Source organism: Pseudochaenichthys georgianus, chromosome 6 (assembly GCF_902827115.2).
Source record: "Pseudochaenichthys georgianus chromosome 6, fPseGeo1.2, whole genome shotgun sequence".
NCBI classification, from domain to species: domain Eukaryota; kingdom Metazoa; phylum Chordata; class Actinopteri; order Perciformes; family Channichthyidae; genus Pseudochaenichthys; species Pseudochaenichthys georgianus.
Genome location: NC_047508.1, coordinates 41,639,118 through 41,663,096, shown reverse-complemented (window position 1 = coordinate 41,663,096; position 23,979 = coordinate 41,639,118). Strand labels below are relative to the sequence as shown.

General features: G+C 39.2%; 1 protein-coding gene across 1 annotated transcript in view; it reads left to right on the top strand.

Moving 5' to 3' along the window:
* Positions 1 to 21,174, top strand: part of kitlga (kit ligand a) — a 28,782-nt gene extending 7,608 nt beyond the window's left edge. Inside the window, exons 2-10 of the mRNA XM_034085986.1 lie at positions 11,511 to 11,621; positions 12,512 to 12,568; positions 12,980 to 13,132; positions 13,362 to 13,542; positions 15,473 to 15,526; positions 16,752 to 16,843; positions 17,063 to 17,172; positions 17,691 to 17,755; positions 17,873 to 21,174. Of these exons, the coding sequence (XP_033941877.1) occupies positions 11,511 to 11,621; positions 12,512 to 12,568; positions 12,980 to 13,132; positions 13,362 to 13,542; positions 15,473 to 15,526; positions 16,752 to 16,843; positions 17,063 to 17,172; positions 17,691 to 17,721 (789 nt within the window). The 3' untranslated portion in view covers positions 17,722 to 17,755; positions 17,873 to 21,174. The remainder of the gene's footprint in view (positions 1 to 11,510; positions 11,622 to 12,511; positions 12,569 to 12,979; positions 13,133 to 13,361; positions 13,543 to 15,472; positions 15,527 to 16,751; positions 16,844 to 17,062; positions 17,173 to 17,690; positions 17,756 to 17,872) is intronic.
* Positions 21,175 to 23,979: the final 2,805 nt, after the last annotated feature.

The following is a 23,979-nucleotide window of genomic DNA, read 5'->3' as shown; positions in this document are numbered from 1 at the left end:
TATTTGTTTGGTTCAGCAGTTTATTGACTATGAGTAAAACAGGAAGCAGTCTGGACCTTGCTGATCAGTGGGTGTGAAGTTGTGAAGGTTAAAAAAAATTGGCGGGACATCCGTACAGTAAGTGAAGCTGATACAAAAACACAGTTGTATAACTCAACTTTCTTCCTTGTTGTCCAAGCCAAATTCCCCTCTTGCACTTAGTTCATAATACCCAATACGTCCTCGCTAAGTGATTTGGCTATATAAAGGGACTGTAAGGGGATCATAAAATATCACTTTTCCCTTCCAAGGAAAACAGCAGAGAGCATACAGTCATCAAATGCATTTTATCTCCATCCTCCCCCTTTCAGATTGACTCCCCAAGTAGCGAGATCAGGTTTCCTGTTTGACCCCAACGGGGAGATTAAATTGCAATCAAAGCGTCAATAGTTCAGGTCAACATGTGATTTCACAGTGAATAAGAGAATATCTATCTAATAGGTTGACATTACGATGCTGCTTCCATAATCACATATTAGGACTCTGAGGACACGTCTCAGATACAGAAATCAAATTAACCAGTGTCAACAAAATGTGGAATAACAAGATCTCAACACGCCAAAGGACAGTCACTGGTTCCAAGTTTGAAATAGGAATCTCGTGTACGTCCTTTAAAATAGCCTCGCCAAGTTGGTTTTCCTCTCCATCCCCATTGTTCCCTTGTCACTTTTCATTTGTGTTTTAACCGTTAAAACCCTTAATCCTCTCAAGTTTCTTTGGTTAAAAGGCCGCCCACATTTGATAAACACTGTAAAGCGTTGTCATTTCCACTGAAGCCATTGGTGGGATCTCATTAGACATTCGAAAATGTTTGTTTGCATCCTGTTTTTCTCCAAAAGATATGTTGGGCCACAACTAATTGTTTCCATGTTGTATTAAATGAGAAGCTTAAATTAGACATAGCATAGTGTGGCAGCTTGCTAGTTATTGTGAGCACTATACAGTCATGATGTAGTCTAACTACAGGCAACCAATGGATGTTTTCTACTTGTTATATCCCTTTTAAAGTCCATTTATTATATCAAAGTTGTTCCCTTTTTCTGCCTTTCAAGCGTATAGCCATGGCAGCAAACCCTGGTCCCAAATACTTCACTATCAGTCCCAATACATGAGGTAGCTGTAATACCTTATTAACTTGTTTGGGTTATGGTCCGATCGATATCCGCCATCTTTATTAATGTCAGTATAAAAGTGATTGTTTATTCTGTGAACGACATTATTTCAAGTGTTTCAGTGAGGTAGTTTTTATTCCGGGTTGAGTTGGGGAAAGCTTACCTCCCAGAGTTATTGATATTTGTAATATTGGGTTAGAGAAAGACAGTTTATTGAATCTCCTTTTGTTGGTGGCTCCAAAACATGTCTTAAAACCCTTGAGCCATGCATTACGGTTAATGTTGACGGACACTCCTTTTGTCCGAATAAGAAGCTTTATTAGACACTCAATCGGAAAGGTCATGTTATTTTTTCTCATGCACATTATTCACCATCTTCACCTGGAGATGATACTACAGTATCTACCGAGAAACACACCACATGTGTGCCTCAGATATGCACTAGTTTAAAGTGCATATTGTCTAATTAGATTTTCACTGTGGATTGTGGTTGCTTCATATTTTATTATGTAATCAAGCAGTCTTGTCAAGTTAATGTTTGACTTTTTACAAGTTCACCAGAAATGAAATGTTTGTTAAGAAATACGGCTTATCTTTAGTCTTATCTTTTTTGGATTCAAGAGGCAACTTCTTCCTTCTGGATATGGAGGAAGCTTTTCTGTGCAGCTTTCTTTGTGTTCATTCTTAAAGGTGGGGTAGGTACGTTTGAGAAACCGGCTCGAGATACACTTGTTGTTATATTCCATGGAATGCTCTTAACATCCCGATAGCCATGAATATCTTAAAGGTCCCATGTCATGGTCATTTCCACTGATCATAATTCCATTGTTGTGGTCTACTAGAATAGATTTACATTGTTCAATTTTCCAAACTCACATTGGTTTCTCACAGCATCTCTGTAAAGTATGTGGATTCACTCTCTCCACCAAACGGCTCGTTGCAGCTCGTTGCAGCTCGTTGCACCTCGTTGCAGCTCGTTGCAGCTCGTTCCGGGGACGACATGACATCATGATAAAAAACCTTCATAACTCACAAGGGGACGGGTAATAACCGGAAAAGCATGACATGTCAGCTTTAAGTGCTTTGACAAATTCCACTTTTTGGAAGCAATTGGTTTTGGACTCAAGCTTTGTTGGACTTAATGCAATTGAGTAAAGATTATAGGCCAATAATCTACTTCCTATATTTGCTATTCATACCTTTGTCACAACTATTGTTGTTACTGTTTGGCCTTCATTATCCAAAATAAGCTTTTATCCAAGATGTTTGCATTCAACAGGAGAACAGAGGTTTAGAATTGGAAACAGACTTCTCTGACGATAAATATAAAATGGTCATTCACTATTCATCAAATTCAGAAGTTGGTTTATTGCAAAGTGTGTTTTCCCAAACAAAGACTTTCTCTGGTGTATAATGATGCACACACACACATTAAGAGAATGTAAACATGTCAAATAAGAGCAGAAATGTAGCAAATAGGAGACAAATTATGAAAAACATTTAGTCAATCTATTATTAAACCCAAAAATGCAATCATAAAAGAAACTCAGGAAGAAAATTACAAATGACTGTGAAAGGTTTATCTGGATAAACAAATTATAGTGTTGTTCAGAAATGTTCAAAATTCTCAGAGGGATAAATCGCTTCTGGGAATCAAGTGGGATTGTTAAACATTCAACGTTCATTTTCCAATACACATTGCTTTGATTCGACCGGATTACCGGCACAAAACTAAAATAAAGAAAAGTGATGAAAAACATCTGAATAAAGCATTTTAAACCCTCATCTCAACAACAACAACAACAACAACAACCGCTTGGTATTTTCTTTGCACATCCTTTATCATCTGACATATTTTAATCCTTATTATAAAACATGGGAACTAATATCACATGGCAACGTTCAAAACAATGATCAGGGCAAAATATAAGAGTAACATCTCTCCGACAAAACAGGCTGCCATGGTGCAGGCCCTGCGTTCCACGTTATGAGATGATGTGGTTAGGAGAGGCACGAGGCCAGCGGTCTGAGAGCCTGTTCAGATAAATGATACCTTGGGTTCAAAGTGGTGGTGGAAAATGAGACGGGGGTAATCATCCTCAGCATCTCAATGATGAGAGTAGGCAGGTCTCGAGAGCCTTAAAGCACCTGACAATGACGAGCAAGAGGTTTTACTTTGAAGGGTCGCATCTGGCTGTCCAACTCTTGTGGTTTAAAGGATCTGTTTTTCATTCATATATTACAGGTCTCAGATAAATACAAACATGTCTCTGATTGGCTCCAAACTCCAAACACATCATTGCAGCATTACCCATAATCCCCTCTGTTTCAGCCCTGTTTCCAAAGTGCTGATTCTCTGTCTGTTACTTTAGATCAAAATAAGGAGCCCCTCCCCACGCCCCTCTGAGAGACATTTGGTTACAAAGAACTCAATGGTGCTCTAGGAGGAAATTCAGGTGATAGGGGGGGGGGGGGGGGGGTTACCTTGTTGCTGATTGGCTAATGGTTACACAAGACAACACATCGTTATGACATCATGAAGTGGCCAAAATCTGATCAGCTCATTTTCAGACAGGTTTTTATAGAAATGGATCAAAAAGAGAGAGAATCTTTGTTCCTGAAACTTTCAGAGTCTCTTTCCACAGAGGGGACACATGTTGATGTAGAAGAGACATGGAGAAGAGGGGACACATGTTGATGTAGAAGAGGGGACACATGTTGATGTAGAAGAGACATGAAGAAGAGAGGACACATGTTGATGTAGAAGAGGGGACACATGTTGATGTAGAAGAGACATGAAGAAGAGGGGACACATGTTGATGTAGAAGAGACATGAAGAAGAGGGGACACATGTTGATGTAGAAGAGACATGAAGAAGAGAGGACACATGTTGATGTAGAAGAGGGGACACATGTTAATGTAGAAGAGACATGAAGAAGAGGGGACACATGTTGATGTAGAAGAGACATGAAGAAGAGGGGACACATGTTGATGTAGAAGAGACATGAAGAAGAGGGGACACATGTTGGTGTAGAAGAGACATGAAGAAGAGGGGACACATGTTGATGTAGAAGAGACATGGAGAAGAGGGGACACATGTTGATGCAGAAGAGACATGAAGAAGAGGGGACACATGTTGATGTAGAAGAGACATGAAGAAGATGGGACACATGTTGATGTAGAAGAGACATGAAGAAGAGGGGACAAATGTTGATGTAGAAGAGACATGGAGAAGAGGGGACACATGTTGATGCAGAAGAGACATGAAGAAGAGGGGACACATGTTGATGTAGAAGACATGAAGAAGAGGGGACACATGTTGATGCAGAAGAGACATGGAGAAGTGGATTTTGCACGATAGGGGACCTTTAGTACTAGCTGGTTGTGCTGTTAAAGGGTTAACAATGGTTGATTTTATTTATAAATTTCACAGAAACAACATCGTCTTCAGTGATCAAGATAGAAACGGGACCTTTTTACAACATCATTCCTGTCCCTGTCAGTGCAGCTGTGAGTCTCATAAGGTCACTCGAAGAGTATGAGGGAAACGTTCAAATGAATGACTTGAAATCTTTTCTCACTGAAGCCGTGTTGTTTATTGATATGTTTGGCACAAGCTGTGTTGGGAGTTCATGAGCATTTGGTAACTTGTGTATACAAGATATGTTTGTTTTTACACGGGTATTATTTAACCAAGATGTTTTCCCGTTCATGTCCTTGTTGAAACAAGACGGCTCAGGATAAGATAGGAATTATTGTTGCTTTGTGCATCTTTGTGTTTGTTTGGTCCTTGGGTTCAGTAATGGATCATGTAATGTTATAATGTGTTGTCCGAACCATGGGAATATGGTTTTCCCTCAATACTGTAGATACATGCTTTACAAACATTGTGTGCACCGACAATATATCCACTTTTGTATATTGCTCACTGAAATACATTGAAAGGGTGGTAACCACAGAGTGCATGCATGATGGGAATAAATATTTCCCATGCTTTCGCCACAGTATGTTCGCTGACACACCGGCCTGCAATATCTTTAGAAGCCACAGATCACAAGCTGAATTTAATGGGATATTCTGAATGGATTCATGCAAACATAACATGTGACATGCAAACAGTTTTAGCAATTGGATGCTTATTACATTACCCTTTATATGTTGACTTTCCATAATGTGTTTGTATAAAATAAATGTTAACCCATAATGTTCGGCTGTAAGCACTTTATAAATTGTACATATTGGTTTCACACAATTTTTCTATTCAACACCGACATAAGAACTTACAGAAAATATGTTAATAGCTGCTTTAAAAGTGGTTTTCTAATGTGAGGGTGTGTTCAAGTACTATCTGTTGTCTAGTTCTTGTTTATGGGCAGCCATGCAGTGCACCAATACTATCTCTTAAGCCCGCGTCACACTGTCCCGAAATTGACACCGATGGACACACGAATATGGAATTGTGAATTTCGCACGAAGATGGCCCCGAACCACACACGAAGGCAACATTTACATTACATTTAAGACGTACAACTGCAACGAAAGTGACAAAAACAATTATGTTAAAGTACTATGATACTGTACTGATATCTTCAGACTTTGTTCTTTACTTTATCCGTCTTTATATGTAGAAGATATTACGTTTTCTCCGCAATGTTGTTTCCATAGCAACAACAACTTCCTGTCAACTGTCCTTCAAAATAATATATTATATTCTTTTCAGTTTCACAGAACACAAATTGGGTTATTTACATAATATGTTTACATGATTTTGTTGTGCAATAAAACAACCCGATGGACACACGATAAAGGAAATGTTCAAATTCGGCTGTGATCGTAGCAACATCGGGCCGTTCGTGAGGGCATCTTAAGCCATCGTATGACCGCCGGTGGAGTTTCTCAGGCTCCGGCAGCAACTTCGTGAGCGGTGGCAAAATCTTTGGCATGCCTAAAAATTGCCGAAGGACCTTGCGAAGGTTCATTTTCGTGTTGAATTCGTGTGTCAATTTTGCCCTTCGTAAGGCCATCGTGAGGGCATGTTGTTATCATCGGTGCCATCAGGCATTCGCCCCGATCAGAGTGAGGGCGAATGCCCGCTGGCACCGATGATAACACGAAGATGACACGACTTGACAAGATGCCCTCACGAGTGCCTTGCGAAGTTGCCGCTCACGAAGTTGCTGCCGGAGCCTGAGAAACTCCACCGGCGGTCATACGATGGCTTAGATGCCCTCACGAATGGCCCGATGTTGCTACGATCACAGCCGAATTTGAACATTTCCTTTATCGTGTGTCCATCGGGTGTCAATTTCGGGACAGTGTGACAGGGGCTTTAGGGTTAGGGTTGTTCGACATAACTGCAGATTTCAAAACGTACCAGCTTTACCTCCGATCTTTCCTCCTCTGCAAGTCCATAAAGGGGAGTTACACAGCTTTGGCAAGAGTGCACATGTTTCACCCAAGGTTTACGCCTCTAGTGCCTTATGCTCCGGGCGATTTTCACTTTTCATTTGTTCAAAGGTATTGTGATGTTTGATATTTTTTGTATGGCCAAACCTAGCCTAATTGATACATTGGATAAACGTACAATTACATATTAAATATTGTAGAACTGCACCAATGCTGCACTAGCAGAGACCGGACGTGAAGGTAAAAAGGCAGGAACAAGTGGTTAATCCGGACCAGAATCAAATCTAATGAGTAGCTCTATTCCCCAAGCTCCACCTGCCCACAACATTTTATGATAAGCTGTTTATGTTTCATAACTTGTCAGCTCCAAAAGCAGTGAAATGTTAACCTCCCGCTCGACGTCAGAACTTGCGGTTCATCTAACATTAGTTGCGTTCAGCTGGCTTGTTTAATGGGCTGTGAATCGGTCTCATAAAGACCTGGGGAAAGTCAGTCAATATCGCTGTCATCACTCACACATCACATCCTGCTGTGTATACTGCTGTGTTTACTTGGCCCTACTTGCCCTCACAAGAAAAAGCCACGGGGATGACCATAAGTCTTAAATGAATAATGTCAGTAAATGGCAACTATGAGCTCAGCTGAGCTCCTGAGCAAGGCACCGTTCCCCGGCCGCCGTTCAAAATGGCAGCACACTTCTCCTAACACTAGGATGGGTCAAATGCAGAGAAACAATTTCCCCACGAGGGATTACTAAAAAAGTCCATCTCAGCTAGCAACTCACAGCTGCTCCGCGCTCAGCATGAAGTGTGCATGTTTCCCTTTACTGGCTTTCCTCTAACGTATACTCTCAACACATGTTCAGGGAACAATCTATGGTTTCCTGTTAAGAGAATGCATGTGGTTTCATTGAGCGTTTTTCTTCAAAGTGAGAGAATAAATATGTTAATGTCATAGCAAGTACACGCCGTAAATGTAGTGAGCGGCAGTTTTCTCAACTCTCTTCCTCGTTGGTTTAGCGCAGTGTTTCAAGATGACAGGAACCTTTCTTCACTAGTTTCTGTTTCGTGCCCTGGCTCTTGGCCATAACAAAGAACGTGGAAAGGAGACGATATAAGGATATATGTATTAAAACAAACTCGACTTAACCAAAAGACCCCCCACGATGGGGTGTGTTAGTCAGTAAAATCAGTAGTGTGGGTGTGGGTGTGTGAACATGGTGTGGTGCGAGGTGTTGAATGCCAAACTAAGATAAAGGTAAACCAAAGCATAAATAAGGTAGCTGCTCTCCAAACGAATCCTCCAACAGAGAGACTCTGGCTCGGGCCATTCACTCCTCAGCTACCGGCGACCAGGTGCGATCAATCAAGGCTGATGCGAAGAAAGGGAAAATCACAAAGGAACATACTCACACTACAGGGAAGACGCAGGGGTCGTCACATCTGTCCAAACCAAATTGGCGTGATATGATTTTGTTATGATTTCCCAGCCGCTCTAAACTGAATATCATAACATTTGCTTTCAGATGTTTGTTTAAGGAATTAGTGGCCAACACCTACTGAACCATTCCTTAAACAAACATCACATGCGAGAAACAGGGTGGTGCCGGATAAGGTGTTGAGTGAAATTCCCATTCATTGAAACCAGATACAGTAAACATGTCTAATAGATGAAGTAAAACGGATCTGACATTTCTGATTCAGATCACATGGAGAAACCACATGGATTAATTATGTCCTTCAGGTTTTCATGCATCTATTTTTTCATGCATTTCTTTTTGATATGGCACAGTTGTGAAGAGGCATGTGCTCCAGTAAAACAGGCTTGGTTCTCATTCATTCAGTTCAAGTATCAAACACAAATGTGCCTTTGGCGTAGAGAACATTTCAAGAGTAATTGCAGTAGATTATACTACTCAAAAACTGTTAGTGAGTTGGGATATGCCTTGAGATTGTTCGTGACTGTTCACATCTGGAAGTTCTTTGATACATATGTCGGCTCAAAGCACCACAAATGTTCTGGAGAAGACAAACACAACATTGTGTATTTTGTCTGATATTTGCATTATGTGCATACTTTTCATTGAAGATGAAGAAAGAAGTGAAATCTAAGATGTGGTCGTGTTCTCGGGGGGCAAGTTTGAACTCGCTGAACAACTTTTTAAATGTTTACTTGCACTGGTGTTGGCTTCACTACTGCATCCTGTATAAATGTGACAAGAAGATGTTGAGACGTAAAGGACTTGTTTTTGTCTAATCTCTCCTAAAGATGCTTGTCCCTGTCTGCCATTGAGCGATGATTCGATTTGAATTGAATTGCATCCCATCTGTGCTTAACATGCCGCTTCCCTTCGGCCTTTCCTGCTGTTGATGGATCATTGTTCCATTCTCTTCCTGTTGTGGCTCCGTATGACAAATATATAGTGACAGGAGGACTGTGGGCGGTGGACTCTGCCTTGAAGATTTGAAAAATGACGATCTTAATGGCCAAACTGGCAGGGAAAGTGTCGAATGTAACTGTGAATAAGAGGCAACAAGCTGCTGTAAAAGAGCATGTCATCAAACCTTGCTTAAATAAACTACTGAACAAAACCCTGTCATACTGGTTGAAGTGCCTGAAGATTAAACATGGCTCAGCTCGCTATTATATGTGTATCCCTCTTTGTGCAACGCTTAAGCTTTATTTACCAAAAGGGAGGTTGACATCAAGGGTGCTGCATAGTTTTTCCAGCCCTAATCTCTATAACATAGAGAATGATGGCTCTGTTGCGTAACATGGTCAGATTTGGTAGGAGGTTACTGTTGCAGAAACCAAAGCTAACGCAGCTCCATTAGGCCCTGACAACATACGGTGCACCAAACTGCCTGCAAGACGCATAAATCAGTTCTGTTGGGTCCTTTTCTAATATGTAGCCCCTGAACCCCTCAAAACACACACCATGAACCAACTAAAAGTGTAACAATTAAACAACTTATCAGAAGTACCACGCTTATTTACCTAAAGGCTGTTTTCTGTTCGGATTATGGTGTGTCGTTGGTTTTGTTGTGGTCTTGGTTGAAGTGTTTTTAGCTCGAATACTGTATCGTCAAAGAAAGCGACGACAACAGCCACTGTCAGTTTGGTGCTGACTTGCATAGGCTTGAATTTTAGAACAAATAATGACAAAGAAATGACGGTTCGTACCAATACTAATTTGCTTATTGGCTATAACAATAATGTGTCATTCGCACACACTAGCTAAGACATCTAATCGTTGACAGATCTCTTCATATTCTGTCAGTGATTAATCCTGTTGATCAAACAGATTGTGCCATTAAATAAATCATGATTATCAGGTCTGGACATCTTAATCTTGATGATATGTTTGATATAGAATAGTATTGGATAACCTGCATGTTACAACACCATCAAATGTCAGTTATACAACGACTACTTTTTCTCACGGTCTTAATATTGGCCGAGAGCCTGGTCCAGTACAGCAACTGAAGACACATTCAAAGCCAACATAGTTTTAATTGAGACAGCTCACTTGTTGTTGTTGTTGGGAAATGTCCGATCAGTTATAATACACGGAAAGCTGCTACACTTCTGTCATCTGTATGAAAAGACACTATGTTAACTTATATCACATTTTACAATTACTGAAAGGAATTGGTTTGCATGGAATATCGAAATAGCTATCATTACAATATTAAATAATCAACATTGCATCCAAATGTGATCAGTGGTAAAATGATGATGTACCTAACTTAAAAATGAGCCCAGGTTTCCTTTATTCAATCAAACCAAACAAAATTCCAGAAAGACATCAAAACAAAAAGGCCTTTATTGGGGCGACTGTGGCTGCGAGGGAGTGCGGTCGTCTTTCGACCAGAAGGTTGTGGGTTCGATCCCAGCCCGTGCAGTCAACATGTCGATGTATCCTTGAGCAAGATACTTAACCCTGAGTTGCTCCCGATGGCATGGCCAACGGTGTGTGAATGTGTATGTATGTTAGTGCATGTCCTAACATACACTGCTCAGTATGAATGGGTGAACGACATGTAGTATGTAAAGCGCTTTGAGGGGTCTTAAAGACTGGATAAAGCGCTATATAAGTACAGTCCATTTACCATTTCCATAGAAGCCATCTTGAAAATGTCACACAAAGGAGAGGTTGAGGTGAAAATAGTCGAATGAAGCATCTTTGGTTTCAGGGTCTTGTATTGTTCATGTTAGCTCACCGTCACACTGTCAAGTACAACTTTATTTCTGCTATGACATGTCGAAATGTCTGCTTTGAAAAGGGCTTATTGGGTCTTCTTCGCTCGTACATTCAAAACTTCTATTGGATGACTTTTGCATCAAGACGTCTAAAGTTTCAACCTCAAGAATGAGGCATGTGTGGCATCCATTCACTTAAAACAGGCACAGACTGAACTTTCAGTGGGCTGCATGTGTGCCAATAGTACGTTTTTTTATATTTTGAATATGCTGCTTGGATTATAAACTCTACCTTGCATCCTCTTATTGGTTCATCAGGTCCATTTAGAGTGTTTCTATTAAGACGTGAGACTAAATAAAGTGATGTAAAACACATATGACCTGGAATCTAGACAAAACTGATAATTTGCCGTCTTCTTTGCAATACTGAAGTGAGCCCTTGTGAAATACTCTTTATCAGAATGTAAAATATCTGGGAGTCACAGTATCTCATTGTTTATTGCTGACTCGCTGAACAAAAATAGATGGTTTCAGCATATCATATTGCAGTGAGTTGCATTGTCACCATGCGACTTTAATTTACTGCGTCATTGTCAGGTTCAGAGGAACTGTCCTCAGTTAACCTGCCAGTAACAATACGTTGACTATTATCTATCGATCTAACACAAATATCATGTTGTTTTTGTTACTATGTGTAGAAGATGTAACTAATTTCCAAAACGTCTTGTGTTTGTCTCTTTTGACCTTCAGATTTGGATACGCGTCTGTGTCCATTTACTGCTGTTCGTCACTCTTGGGGTACATTCAACCAGGTTTGATGTCAACCCAGTGACAGATGACATCTCGAGACTCTCTATTTTGGTAAGGACAATACTGTAATTTAAACATTCCTCGATAACCCTAACCCTTAAACCCTACCAGGGCCGGCCCTCGGCATAGGCAGTATAGGCGAATGCTAAGGGCGGGGCGACGAAAATGGGGGGGGGGGGGGTAGTTAGAAATTAAAAACATTTATTTATTTTTATTTCATAATTCAATTTCCCGATTTTGGATCAACAAAGTATATCTTATTATCTTATACTAACATAACTACGCCTATATTGCGTACAGCGCCCATAAACTATGGCACACACCCCCCCCCCCAAATGAAGTTGAACTGCCCCAGCCCCAGTAAAAACCAGAGGTTTATGTGAAATTGTTATTTTTTTTAAATAATGGTAGTGTGCAATTATACAGTAGGTTTTCATTTTGTATTTGTGTTAATTTAAAATAAATCAAACTTTCAAAAAACGTACACAGCTTCTAACCCTAACCTTAGCCTAATAATGTTCATTGTATATATTCTGGACCAACTCTTTACCATACAATCAATAACTATTAGATGGTGAAATCATAACACAAATTCCTTTACGTTACCCATTCTATGTCTGGGAGAATATACTGTATAATGTTATAAGTTATATTCTTCCCTTGCCTGGGCCGGAGCTTTGAATCTACCCAACCCTACCGCCTAGGTCACCAATTCGTCTGGCATTCGCTCAAAAAACATCTTGTCAACCAAAACAGAACTTGTACCTGTCTAGAGCATGTGAACACATACAAGGACCTGGACGTATTGGCAAATAATTTGTTATCCACATGATGCACAATACTGGTCTTTGTGAGTGTGCTGTTATTGCTTCTAAATGTGCTGCATGGATATGTTGTAGGATCAAAATGCAATAATGTTTTTGTACTTTTTCTATTTACAGAGACAAAATATTCCTAAAGATTACAAAATTCCTGTACACTACATTCCAAAAGAAGAGGTAAGATATTATGGTTTCTTCCAACAGTGAATCTTATGGAATAGTATATTGGGGTGTAATTACCAAGATGTAATAAACTATGTTGTGTGAAACTCAGCATGTATACACATACGGATCTTTGTAAGTGAGCCGATGTCCCAACCATTACTCAAACTGATACGTCTCTTTAACACATGTTCACATACGTGCTCTCACAAGCAAGAACCTGTTGGATACCCTTTGCTCTGCTACACCTCCATGCCAAACTTTGGCTGACCTGTATGAAGTGCAGCTGTGAAAGTGGGAGGATTATTAGACATTGGTGGATCTATTGAAAACCTTCGTAGTGTTGTTTTTGGTAATCCAGTATTATTCAAACTAAAATACTAACTACATCTCATTTAATGCCATTGTTCTGCTCTTTTCTTTTAGGCAGGGATGTGTTGGGTACAATTAAACGTCTACTACTTGGAGGATAGTTTACAAGATTTAGCACATAAGTTTGGAAACATTTCATCGAACAGAAGAGATATTAGTATATTCATCCAAATGCTGCAAGAACTGCGGCTCAACATGGGGTCCGTGGTGAGTGCATTTTGTTGTTTATACTTAGCTATTGATTGTGTCCAATAAAACATTCAATACATACAAAAAAGACCCTTGTTTCTGATAGAGAATAGTTTAAGTGTTTAATTATTAATTCAATAAATGAAGTCATGTTATAGATTCAAGTTTTAAAGCCCAGTGTATCCTCCCAACTTCTCTGCCTCGAGAGAAACATGAATCTAAACTGTGTGTCCTTTTGTTTTTCCAGGAGCTGATCATGTATGATTTTGAGTGCCATTACAGGAAAGAGCGGTGGCAGACCGCGCGGTACTTTGACTTTGTCAAAGACTTCCTTATAGCTGCACAGAATAAAGAAGTTTCAGATGACTGTGATCCGCCCCCCTGTCCCACAACACCATACCCAGTAACACCAACAGAAACATATAGAGGTGAACATTTATTATATATGGACTAATTGATGTGTTTGAGATGGTCTAACTCTTGGTCTGCATCTGGTTATAAAGTCAATCATCAATAAGCATAATTCGTTTTAGTCAATTATCAACAAAAATCCGCTTTTTTACAATTTGCCACTAGCTGCAAGATACAAAATGTTTTGTAAAAAGTCAAGCAATAAAAAAGTGAAGTAGTATATGATTATCTATTGGTTATGATGATGAAGATCCTTAAGATAATTGTTGTGAGTACAGGATGAAATCAGTCAGCTCAGATACTCTCCTAAAAAAAGCCACGGTTGAAAATAATACTGTATCTTAGTGCTCAAATGTTAGGTTGAGTAATTGATTGGTTTAAGACGACTGAAGGTTTAACATTTATGACAATTGATTTGTTGTTGAAGCATCTACAGCAGGGGTGTCAAACTCAATTTAATCGCGGTCCACATCAGCATCATGGCTGCACTCAAAGGGCCGGTTGTAACTTTAAGACCATATAAAAATACATATATATAAAATAATGTATTATATTACATTACTGCCTCTGCATTGGATTATTATGGGATAGCTTTATAATTAACTGCAAAAGCAGAAGTCTGGGGCAAATACTTGCAAGTCTCTTCAGTGAGAATGTCACAAAATGATTTTAAAGGAAAAGCCAAATTCTGGAGAAACAAAAGTCAAAATCAAAAGAAGAAAAATTAATTACATGAAAAAAAGAAGTGACATTTAAAAAACAGATTCAAATCCTGATGAAAGGGCACATTCTAAGAAAAAAGGCAGATTTAGAAGAAAAAAAGTCTAATTTGAGATGCATTGTGGGACATGTAGTTCATGGGCAACGTGCTTCTGTAAATCAGCATGTAACCGTATAATAAACATATAATATTCTTTTGCAGTGGGGGGGGGGGGGGGGGGGGTATTCGGTTAACGCGACCACTGCTCCCAAGCCCCGTTGTTGCCATTTTATTTTCTGTTAAATAAGGTGAGTTAGACCCGAGTCTTCCTGACAGTTCACAGTGTGCCGCTGGCCCGGTGTAATTCAAATGTACCGCCGCGCGCAGCGGAAATGGAACTGCTGGGAGAAAGACTGACTATCAGAGATGTAACGTTATCTTTGATAATATTCCGTCTCGTCATTTTTCGTCAACGAAAGTAAAGAGAGATTTTGGCATAGTTTTTATTTAGTAAACTACATTTTCGTCTCGTCACTTTTCGTCTACGATATTGCATCTTGATTCAAAACTGTCATATGCTGCCAGTGATAAGTGAGTAAACATGTGTTTCTATGTCGTGGATTTACCAGCTCGTTCAGGGTTTAATTGTCTAATTGTAGAGAACAGCAATTGACAATTTACAATTGCCACACACATTTTCTGAGCCGTTCTCCGGATTCACATTCCAGTCACAAGTTCACGTTTGCTTGTAAAACCCCCACCACCCTCTTTGAACAATTGTGAACAGGCTCTATTTAGGACAGATCTCTTGTGGCCGTTTTGAGAAGCTTTTAATCCAGGAACCATTATTTCTTCACAAGAACTTTGCAAGATAAAAAACTCAAAGCGGTCTCACTGCGTAGACGGCCCATTGAGGCCCGGCTGAGTCACAGCACTGAGGGAAGGCGTCCCCAGGTAGCACATGTGAAAAGGAAGAAAAGGCCCGAAACCTGATTGTGTACGTGTTGATTACAGAGCAATCTTCCAATCTTCCCAAGCGATTGGCTTTTCTTTGCCAGAGTGGTTGGATTATATCTTGTGTGTGTTTGAGGGAGCTAGAGGGGGCAAAAAAAAGGCTCTGTTGAGTTAATTTTCGGCCTTAACTCTTCACCTTTTTCCCTTTTTCGCCCCTTCCCTCATCTTTGCTTGTCTCTTCCTGAGATAACTCCAAATTAACTGACTAATCTTCTTCTCCCCCCCCCCCCCAGAATCAACACCACCCAGCAGTAAAGCCTCCGTGTGTGAAACAGGCTGCGGACCACGTAAGTTTGCAACTGTCGGTATTTCTGAGAAGTGTCCGGTGTGTGCTCGGCTTGCTCAATCAGCCCAGCTGGGGTGTAAAAGCGGAAACTTTTGCCAGCTTAAATTATTGCGACATTCTCTAGCAAGTCAGCCCATTTCCCACAAACTGAAAGCACTTGATTTATGTTTCTCTGCAGGGCTATTTCATCATCATCGCTTACTGTATATCTCATATCTCATCTGGCTTTTTACTATGCATTTTGCTCAACCCCTTTCAATATGTTTTATGTAACATTTGTTCAAAAAGGCTCAGCTAAAAATGTGTGAAATGGAAAATAACTGATAAACTATATAATGCCTGCTCTTGTGTCATGCATACACAGATTACAACTAAATGGTCATGTGACACGACTTGAATGTCTGCTTATTGTTATTTATGTTTGATGTTTGAATGATGCATATGCAGAGTTTGACACACTGTTTGATCTTATGTACCATTGTGACTATTTTAGAAGCCAATGATGGTACAAAATGAGATTTATACAAGGGTGATGTTGACATTTAAAACCTTGAGAGCACATCAAGTGGACAAGGGAAGTAGTGTACCTAGATAGATAGATACCGGATGTATCAATAATGGAGATGAGAGGAGTCGATATGCTTAAAAAAAACGTTATTTATAGTAAACGTTAGTAATGGTCTCTAAAAGCCCATTGTGAACTGACGTCAGACAGAATTATTAATATGAAAGACAGACAATAAAAGTTAGGTGCTAAATCCTTAGAACCGTTACAAGGTGTGTTTTTTGTATTTTGTAAATTGTGTAACTTGCTGCTGTTAAATACCATCAAACTATGTGCAATATATACGTATGCCATTAATAACTGGCTGCTAAATCCTAAGAACTGTTCCAGGATTTGTATTTTGAAAAATATTTTTTTTACTTACATTTTTTTATTATATTTTTTATTATATCATAACTTGGTACTTTTTTTTAACATATGTAACATTAAGCTGTCTGTGGCTCTTTCCTGCTGTCACGATGCACATGTCCCCTCTGTGAGACTAATTCTGATTCTGATTCTGAAAGAAACAAAGGAATGAAGTTACAACATTCCCCAAATTCCTTCGACATGTTTAATCTGAAATGTTCTGGTGAAATCCCTTCAAGGCGTATCAATTGTAAAAAAGTTTCTGTGTGAAGAGCCAAATAGTTGAATGTTATTGTTTTGTCTCTTTTCTCAGAGCATGGCGACCTGCCTGGAGTGTTGGAGCAAAGCCTTTTATCCTTACTCTTCATTCCACTCCTAGCTTTCGTATTCCTGCTTGTGTGGAAGGTGAGCTGACCTTTGACCCCCAGCTATTAGGCTGCTTAACTCCCTGAGACACTCCAGAGATAGGATTGTTTGTTAATGGCCCGAGGTACCGCTTTGTAGCTTGAGTTATATGACAGTTGCCACAGTCTTTTAACTTCCTGCAGATGACTGTTGATATGACTTGCTTTCAGCTTGGACTGAGCTTGAAGCGTTGGTAGTAAACATGATTTCCTGATGCAGGTCCGATCACGGAGGAACGTGGAGGGTCTTCAACGGAACCCTGGAGAAGTTGGACTCTTCTCAGGAACAGAAGCTACCGCACCTCCACTAGATGCTGAAATATCGGAAAAGTGAGCAGTTTTTCCGCTATGACACGCATTCACAGTGCAAAAGTTCACAAGGAAACTATTCCCCTTTATGTGACCTACTGACTGTTAACTCTGCAAGTAGGTTTGGCAGTTCAAATAATAATACTTTTGTTGTAGTCTTCTCAATACTTGAAATATAACTCAAATCTTACTTTAAATGTTATCTTGACAAGCTCAACTGTTATCTTAAATCCTTCACAAGCATTACAACGAAGCATATGAAATGTGATTGGCTCGTGAAAGCTTCTGACCATGAAACAAAATACAGTCTAAATATCCGCAAAGCAATATAGATAAGATAAGATGGACCTTTATTACAGCGAAAATCAGGACAGCACAGATTCACACAAGTGTAATACAATGTAAGATTACATTGAAATGATATACAGGGAAAGCAGCTTTTAAAACAAGAAATGAATTAAATGAACATGTATACATATTTGATTCCGTATAGGAAGTGAAGTTTACTCTCTAATGTTGATCTTTCCGTCCTATTACAGAAACATGTTGAACGTCATTGAAATAGTGTAACGCTTCTACTCTTGGATGTTCTCCAGCATAATTGGTGAGCTTCTGCATGTCATGTAAAATAAGTGCTAACAAAAAAAAAACAGAAACTCTTGTTTTAATTACTGCCTGTCACTGAGCTCTAACAGCTCTCCCCACCTGTGTCTTCCCGCAGGGCTCTATTATCTTCTCCTCGTGGTGTAAAAGGTGACGACAAAAATACTCAAAGCTGAATTCCATAGATAGTTCTCGAAGGTAAAAGGCTGGATTTTGACCGCTCTCCAGATTATCGCTTGCAGGATTAACACCTGCAATGAACACGATTCTTCTGGATGAACCATGCCTGCTACCACGTGGATAAGCTTGCCTTCCTTGTAAGACTGCATTTACCCCATGCTTTTGAAAAAGACAGTGAGATTTTGGCAGTGAAAAACCCCTGGACCACACCCCTGCTGGGTCCACGGGTTCCTGCGAATCGTCCATCAGAACCTGCTGCATCATGAACTCTTTGGGGGAAACGTTGCCCCCCGTCAGCAAGTTGCTAAAGACTGCCTGTGTTTTAAAGGCTCACCAGTTCATCTTCAAACAGCAAACCAGAGAGAGACGGACAATGGTTGTCTCCTCTAAGAACTGAGGCATGAATTACTACCTCCGGTCACACTTAACCACATCTTCAACAGCTCTACTCATTCGTCCTCGTCCGGGTTTTCCTAAAGAATATAATGTTAAAAAGTGTATTCCCAAGGTGTAGTCACATTGTCTGGTACCCATGGGGATGTATGATGTATTTATTTATTGGTGGCAGCACTGAGCTGCTTCTGTTGATACAACTGAACTGTTTCAAGCTATCAGTTAATAGCACCTCTACTAATGGGTTACATTTAAAGAACAATCTATATACTAACACATCGTAAACTCAACACATTCTTCAACAAGTTACATTTCATGATGTTGTCGGTATATATGACTTGGGTGATGAAGCTTGTGTGTGTACATGGAGAACAAAACACATATGTACAAAATATGCTGCTTTGACTAACTTACATTTAGACCATTGATATCTGCAAGCTAATGAGTATCAGGGATGACTTCCAGATTCGTTTTTTTTTAAAAAGGTAAAATTAGAACGTAGTGATAGACGCATGCAAGACAACGATGGGCCTCGAATAATAAATACTTGCTCTTCAATGCCTTTAATTAATACAAACAAAATAATACGACTGAATATAAAAATGCTATATAATATAACATTGTTAAATTCCTAACTGTTCACTTAACTCAACCAAATATACTCTCAAATCAAACCCATTAGCTCAAAATGTTCTTCCATATGGTTTAATCTGTTCTTACTGACTTTGCCTTTGTCCAGTATCAGTGTTGTGCTTGCATAATAAAACCTATTACAGACAATCTGACAAAGCTAGTTAGTGCATTTATCAAGACTCAAATGCATATGAAATGTTGAAGGACGATACCACTGTTTATGAAATGTACAGACCTTAGTTATTTCCACAATCCACAAAGATCGGCACATGGGAATTTCATAAAGGCCTAAAAATCAGTTTTGCCTTAAAGTTCGCTATAATACACTGTCAAAGGAAGTGCACTGTCATCTCCTTCACATACTGAACGGTCGCACAATGGTATTACTTTTCTTTTGTGAGTTTTCGATTTGTTTCTCCCTGAGCAGAAAACAATTGGTAGTCAAATCCAATCAGTTGGCATGATGTTGTTAATTGCTAGCTACTGTATAGTAATTGCCTAAGCCCTCAGGTGCATTCCAATATTAAATCAATATGCCCCTCCACGCCTGCTTTCCTTCAGACAGATCTGATAAGTTGGGAGTGTGAGGTGTTTCCCACGTCTCCTCTTACATATCTTATCAGAGGAGTTAAAGGCAACACGTTTGAAATCATCTCAACATGGCGTGTCCACGCAGAGCCTCGCTCAGCGCAATGTAAAGCAGCTCAATCGACGGATTAAATAATTAAGATTGTTAATGACAATCAGCAAAGTGGTAGGAGTGTGAACAGGACACGCTGGCTGTGACCTTCTGCGAATAACTTACTATGACAAAGTGGCCGGACACAAACATCTGTTTCCATATCTAGTTTTTCTATCATGTTTATGGTCTTACATTGTACCATTGTCAATTGGTTTTGTGCCTTGTTTGATTCGTGTCACTGACCCTGTGTGTGAATGTCCAAAGCCTGTCTATGTTTCTGTGTGGTAGCAGAAAGTGGAGAGATCATTACAGTGCAGATTAAAAACCTCTCCCCACAATAACAGATATAATCACCAATCTCTCTATTTTAAATAAACTCATGACAGTTTAGTTGGCTTGACCTGTGCCCAGTTATAACAAGGAAAACACTTTTTGTGGAAGAGCAGCATGTTAAAACTCAGAAAAAACATCAGTGGTTGTGACATTTCTCTGCCCTGTGTCGCATTTGAGCTAATGACCTTTAGGAGAGTTCAACTGGTACCCCCGTTTCTGGGACTATTTGATGGGAAGTTGTAGAATGAGGAGTATATTGTGCAAAATTAAATCTGTGTTTGAAAAAAAGTATACCACATTGGTGTTCATACAATTCAGTCCCTTCCGTCATCAATAGCTGGATATAGTTAGTGTGATAGACTATTGTTTGTTATTTTGACCGGCAAGACATTCATTCAAAAATGCATTTTTGAAAAAAGTGTATTAGCATTGTCGTGCCATATTCTCTATGGCAGTTTAGATCGAACTCTGTGTTAGAAAAAGTACACCACATTGGTTCTCGTACAATAACTTTCCAAACAATACTTTGAGAAAGAATCACTCAAATCAGTGGTGTGGTAAAATACTGTTTATTTCTTCATCTCAAATCCAACTATTCAAAAATGCATTTTTGATCCATATTCAAGCATTCTATGTAATGGCAGTCTAGACCTGAGGCTTTTTCAACAATTATCTTTTATATGACATGCAGTCCCCAGTATTCTGACAGAGACACAGGTTGGTCGAGCCACAACCATACTAACAAACAAGGTATAGTCTGTCAAAAGTTGCTTTTTTTACATAGTCTATGAATATGCAACAGGTCTAAGCTGTGAAAAAAAAAACGTCTCCCATTTTCCTGTCTACAAATAGTCCATATGTCTATTGCAAGGAAGTCAGAAACACAGCAATTACATGCATTAGCTGAGAGAAGGACTGCCCTTAAATACTGTTCTTGTGTGGGTAGTCGTGTGGTCTGAGAGTGAGCAGAGCTGCATCCTGAACAGTGCTTTCGGGCTTGAGTGATCCAATCCATCCCACTTCAGTGGGGGAATGAAATGGCTTTAGGCAGGAAATTAGTCTGGGTGCCAAAAAGCAAAATGTAATTATTGCCCGGTTGGTATTCTGGGTGAAAACTCTTCTGTTTTCTGTATTTTTGTATAAATGTAAAGAAACATATATGAGATATGAATAAAGTACACGTATCCAACTATTATTTATTGGTGTGTTGTTGTGTTTTTTTGGCGGAGAACCACACACACACACGGTCTCATTAACTAATCATTTATTTAGGCAAAATGGCTAAAGGTACTGACTGCCCCACATGCCTCTTGGAAATAGATTTACAAGTTTACAACTACTTGTTTGTAACCATTTAAATACAAAACTAGATCCAGTGCTGTCCTGATTTCAAACGGAAGTTCTTTTTTTTAACATGCAGTAATGGTAGGACTTAATTAAAAGAATTTGTAATTTTCTAAATAACATTATACATCTAAAGTGCTGTAGGAAGAAAAGGGTTGTTCAGTATATGTATTTAGTATAGAATAAAAATAAAAAAAGTCTTCTTAACTCACATAGCATTAGTTAGAGGATCGAGAAAAACGTATGTCAAAGAAAACTCAACAATATACTTTTTAAGGTCTTCTGTCCGCTTGAAATAACGACATATAATCTTGTGTTTTGTTACAAAGATAAAGAAGAAAACATTTCCTCTCCTGCCCATCAATAAATCACTTTCACCTTCGCTGCTCACCCTGAAGGTTTCAACTCTCCAAGAAGTGTATAAACACACATTGTAAGTGTTGTTAGGTGCTCCAGGACCATCCTTTTATAAAGCAATATAGTAGGGAATGCTTGGCATGGCCAATTCACACTGCCAATATCTCTCTGTTTAGTTGAGTGTGTTATTGGTTTCATGCAACATTTAGTACATTCAGTATCAGAAGGCTTACTTAGTTTTGATTAACTGATTTGTATTTTCGGTCATGAAAGAATGAATAACACATCCCTGATGTTCTAAAGTGCTCAAATGTTCTGATCTCTGATTGTGAGTTCTGGTCCAATTTCAATACAATCAATCTTTTATTTTTCTTCTGTGATAATGGTTCCTGTTTCTTTTACGGTCTATGCTCAATATATCTTTATTAATATGGAATATGTTGCTTTAAAAGAGCTGCACTTAACTTTAAGTAAAAATGTCAAATTACTTGGTTTATCGCTTATCAAGAATATATATCTTGAGCTATAAAGACTTCTCATGAAACATTGCACGCAGATTTACCCTCACAGGCATTTGGGGGAAAATATAGCTTGTGTTTTCATAAAACCATTAAAATCCCAGGGTGTGTCAAACTCAATTTCATCGCGGGCCACATTTGCATAAAGGTTGCACTTAAAGGGCCGGTTGTAACTATATAAATATATAATATATATATAAAATAATGCATTATATTACATTATTGCCTCTGAATTGGATTAGTATCGGATAGGATAATAACTTCTGAACGTCTGAAAGCTGAAGTCTCTTCAGTGTGCATGTCACAAAACCAGATGCATTGTGGGACATGTAGTTTATGGGCAACCTGCTTCGGTAAACCGTATAATAAACGTATTATATTCTTTGCAAGCTCTTGCGGGGCCACATAAAATGAAGTCGCGGGCCGGATTTGGCCCCCGGGCCTTGAGTTTGACACCCCTGCCTTAGAACTGTCTGCCAGTTGTCTGGCTCTGGGAAGCTACACTGCAGGTGTCGTGAACGTGAAATGTTTTAACCCTGTTCTTCAAAAGGTTTGAGGTCATAAAGAAAACGGCTTTGTTTTATGGACTCTTATAAAGAGCTGATGGGCCATCAATCACCATGCTTATTGTTTTTTTCCCCTGAAATGTAGCATTTTGAAAACACTTTAAGTATGATGAGGACATTTCCAGACTGATTATTGTGTTTCACTTTCAAAAATGTTACATTTCTCTTTAACATCTTTGCTCAGTTCTTGAGCCTGTGTATTTTGTTGAATTAAACATACATTGTCGCAACAATTACATCCTCTGTATAGGAAACCCTAACCCTACCTGCTAATACAGTACAGTTGTAGACTTGCAATAGGGTTGTTATGGAGCTGAGTCTTGTCTCTATGCTTAGTCCTGTGTGCATATATGCATACCGTTGTGTTTTCTGTTGGTTTGTCAATGTTTCCCCCAGCTAGATTCCATCTGTCATCATTAGGCCCTCCTGGTTCTGCTATACCCATGTTCCATCGATTATAAACAAAGCGGCTTAGTTTTATGGTCGCAGCCAATTTAAACAGGACTCTTATAAAGAGCTGATTGGCCTATTGTTGGACCATCTATCAACTCTCTAAGTGGGTTTTTTCCCCTGAAATGTAGCATTTTGAAAACACTTTAATGTTTTGGTTTTTTATTTGTACTATTCTAAAGACATCTCCAGACTGATTATTGTGTTTTTTCCCTTACAAATAGTGTACATTTCTCTTTAACAACAACAAGTGTGGTGTACCACAAGGCTCACTTCTTGAGCCCATGTATTTTGTTGAATTAAACATACATTTTGGCAACAATTACACACTCGTGTTCCAAAGTTATGTTTCACCTTACTTGCTTCCATTAGTTTCATGTTTATCAGCTTTAATAACGCTCACTTTTTGTTATAAACCTGTTTCCCTTTTTTTTTTTACTGCATTTGTGTCCTGACTTCCTTAACCCTGTGACTCTCACATTCTTTAGAAAAGCATTGCCGTTTTGGTCAGGATAAACTTGTTTATTATTGCCACTGTATTGACTTTGCAAGCTATTTTGATATACATTGCATAGTTTCTGTTTAGAAAACATTTCTACCACAGTTTATTTTCTTATACAGCTAAAGGCAAAGTTGTAAGAGTTTCTTATTTGGCACAATATATCTCATCACTTTGCAAGTGCTGTAAAATAAATTGGTTTATCAACTGTTTAGTGGACGCGGAGGACATACGTCAAACTGACCAATGTTATGATTCGGCCTTTGCTAT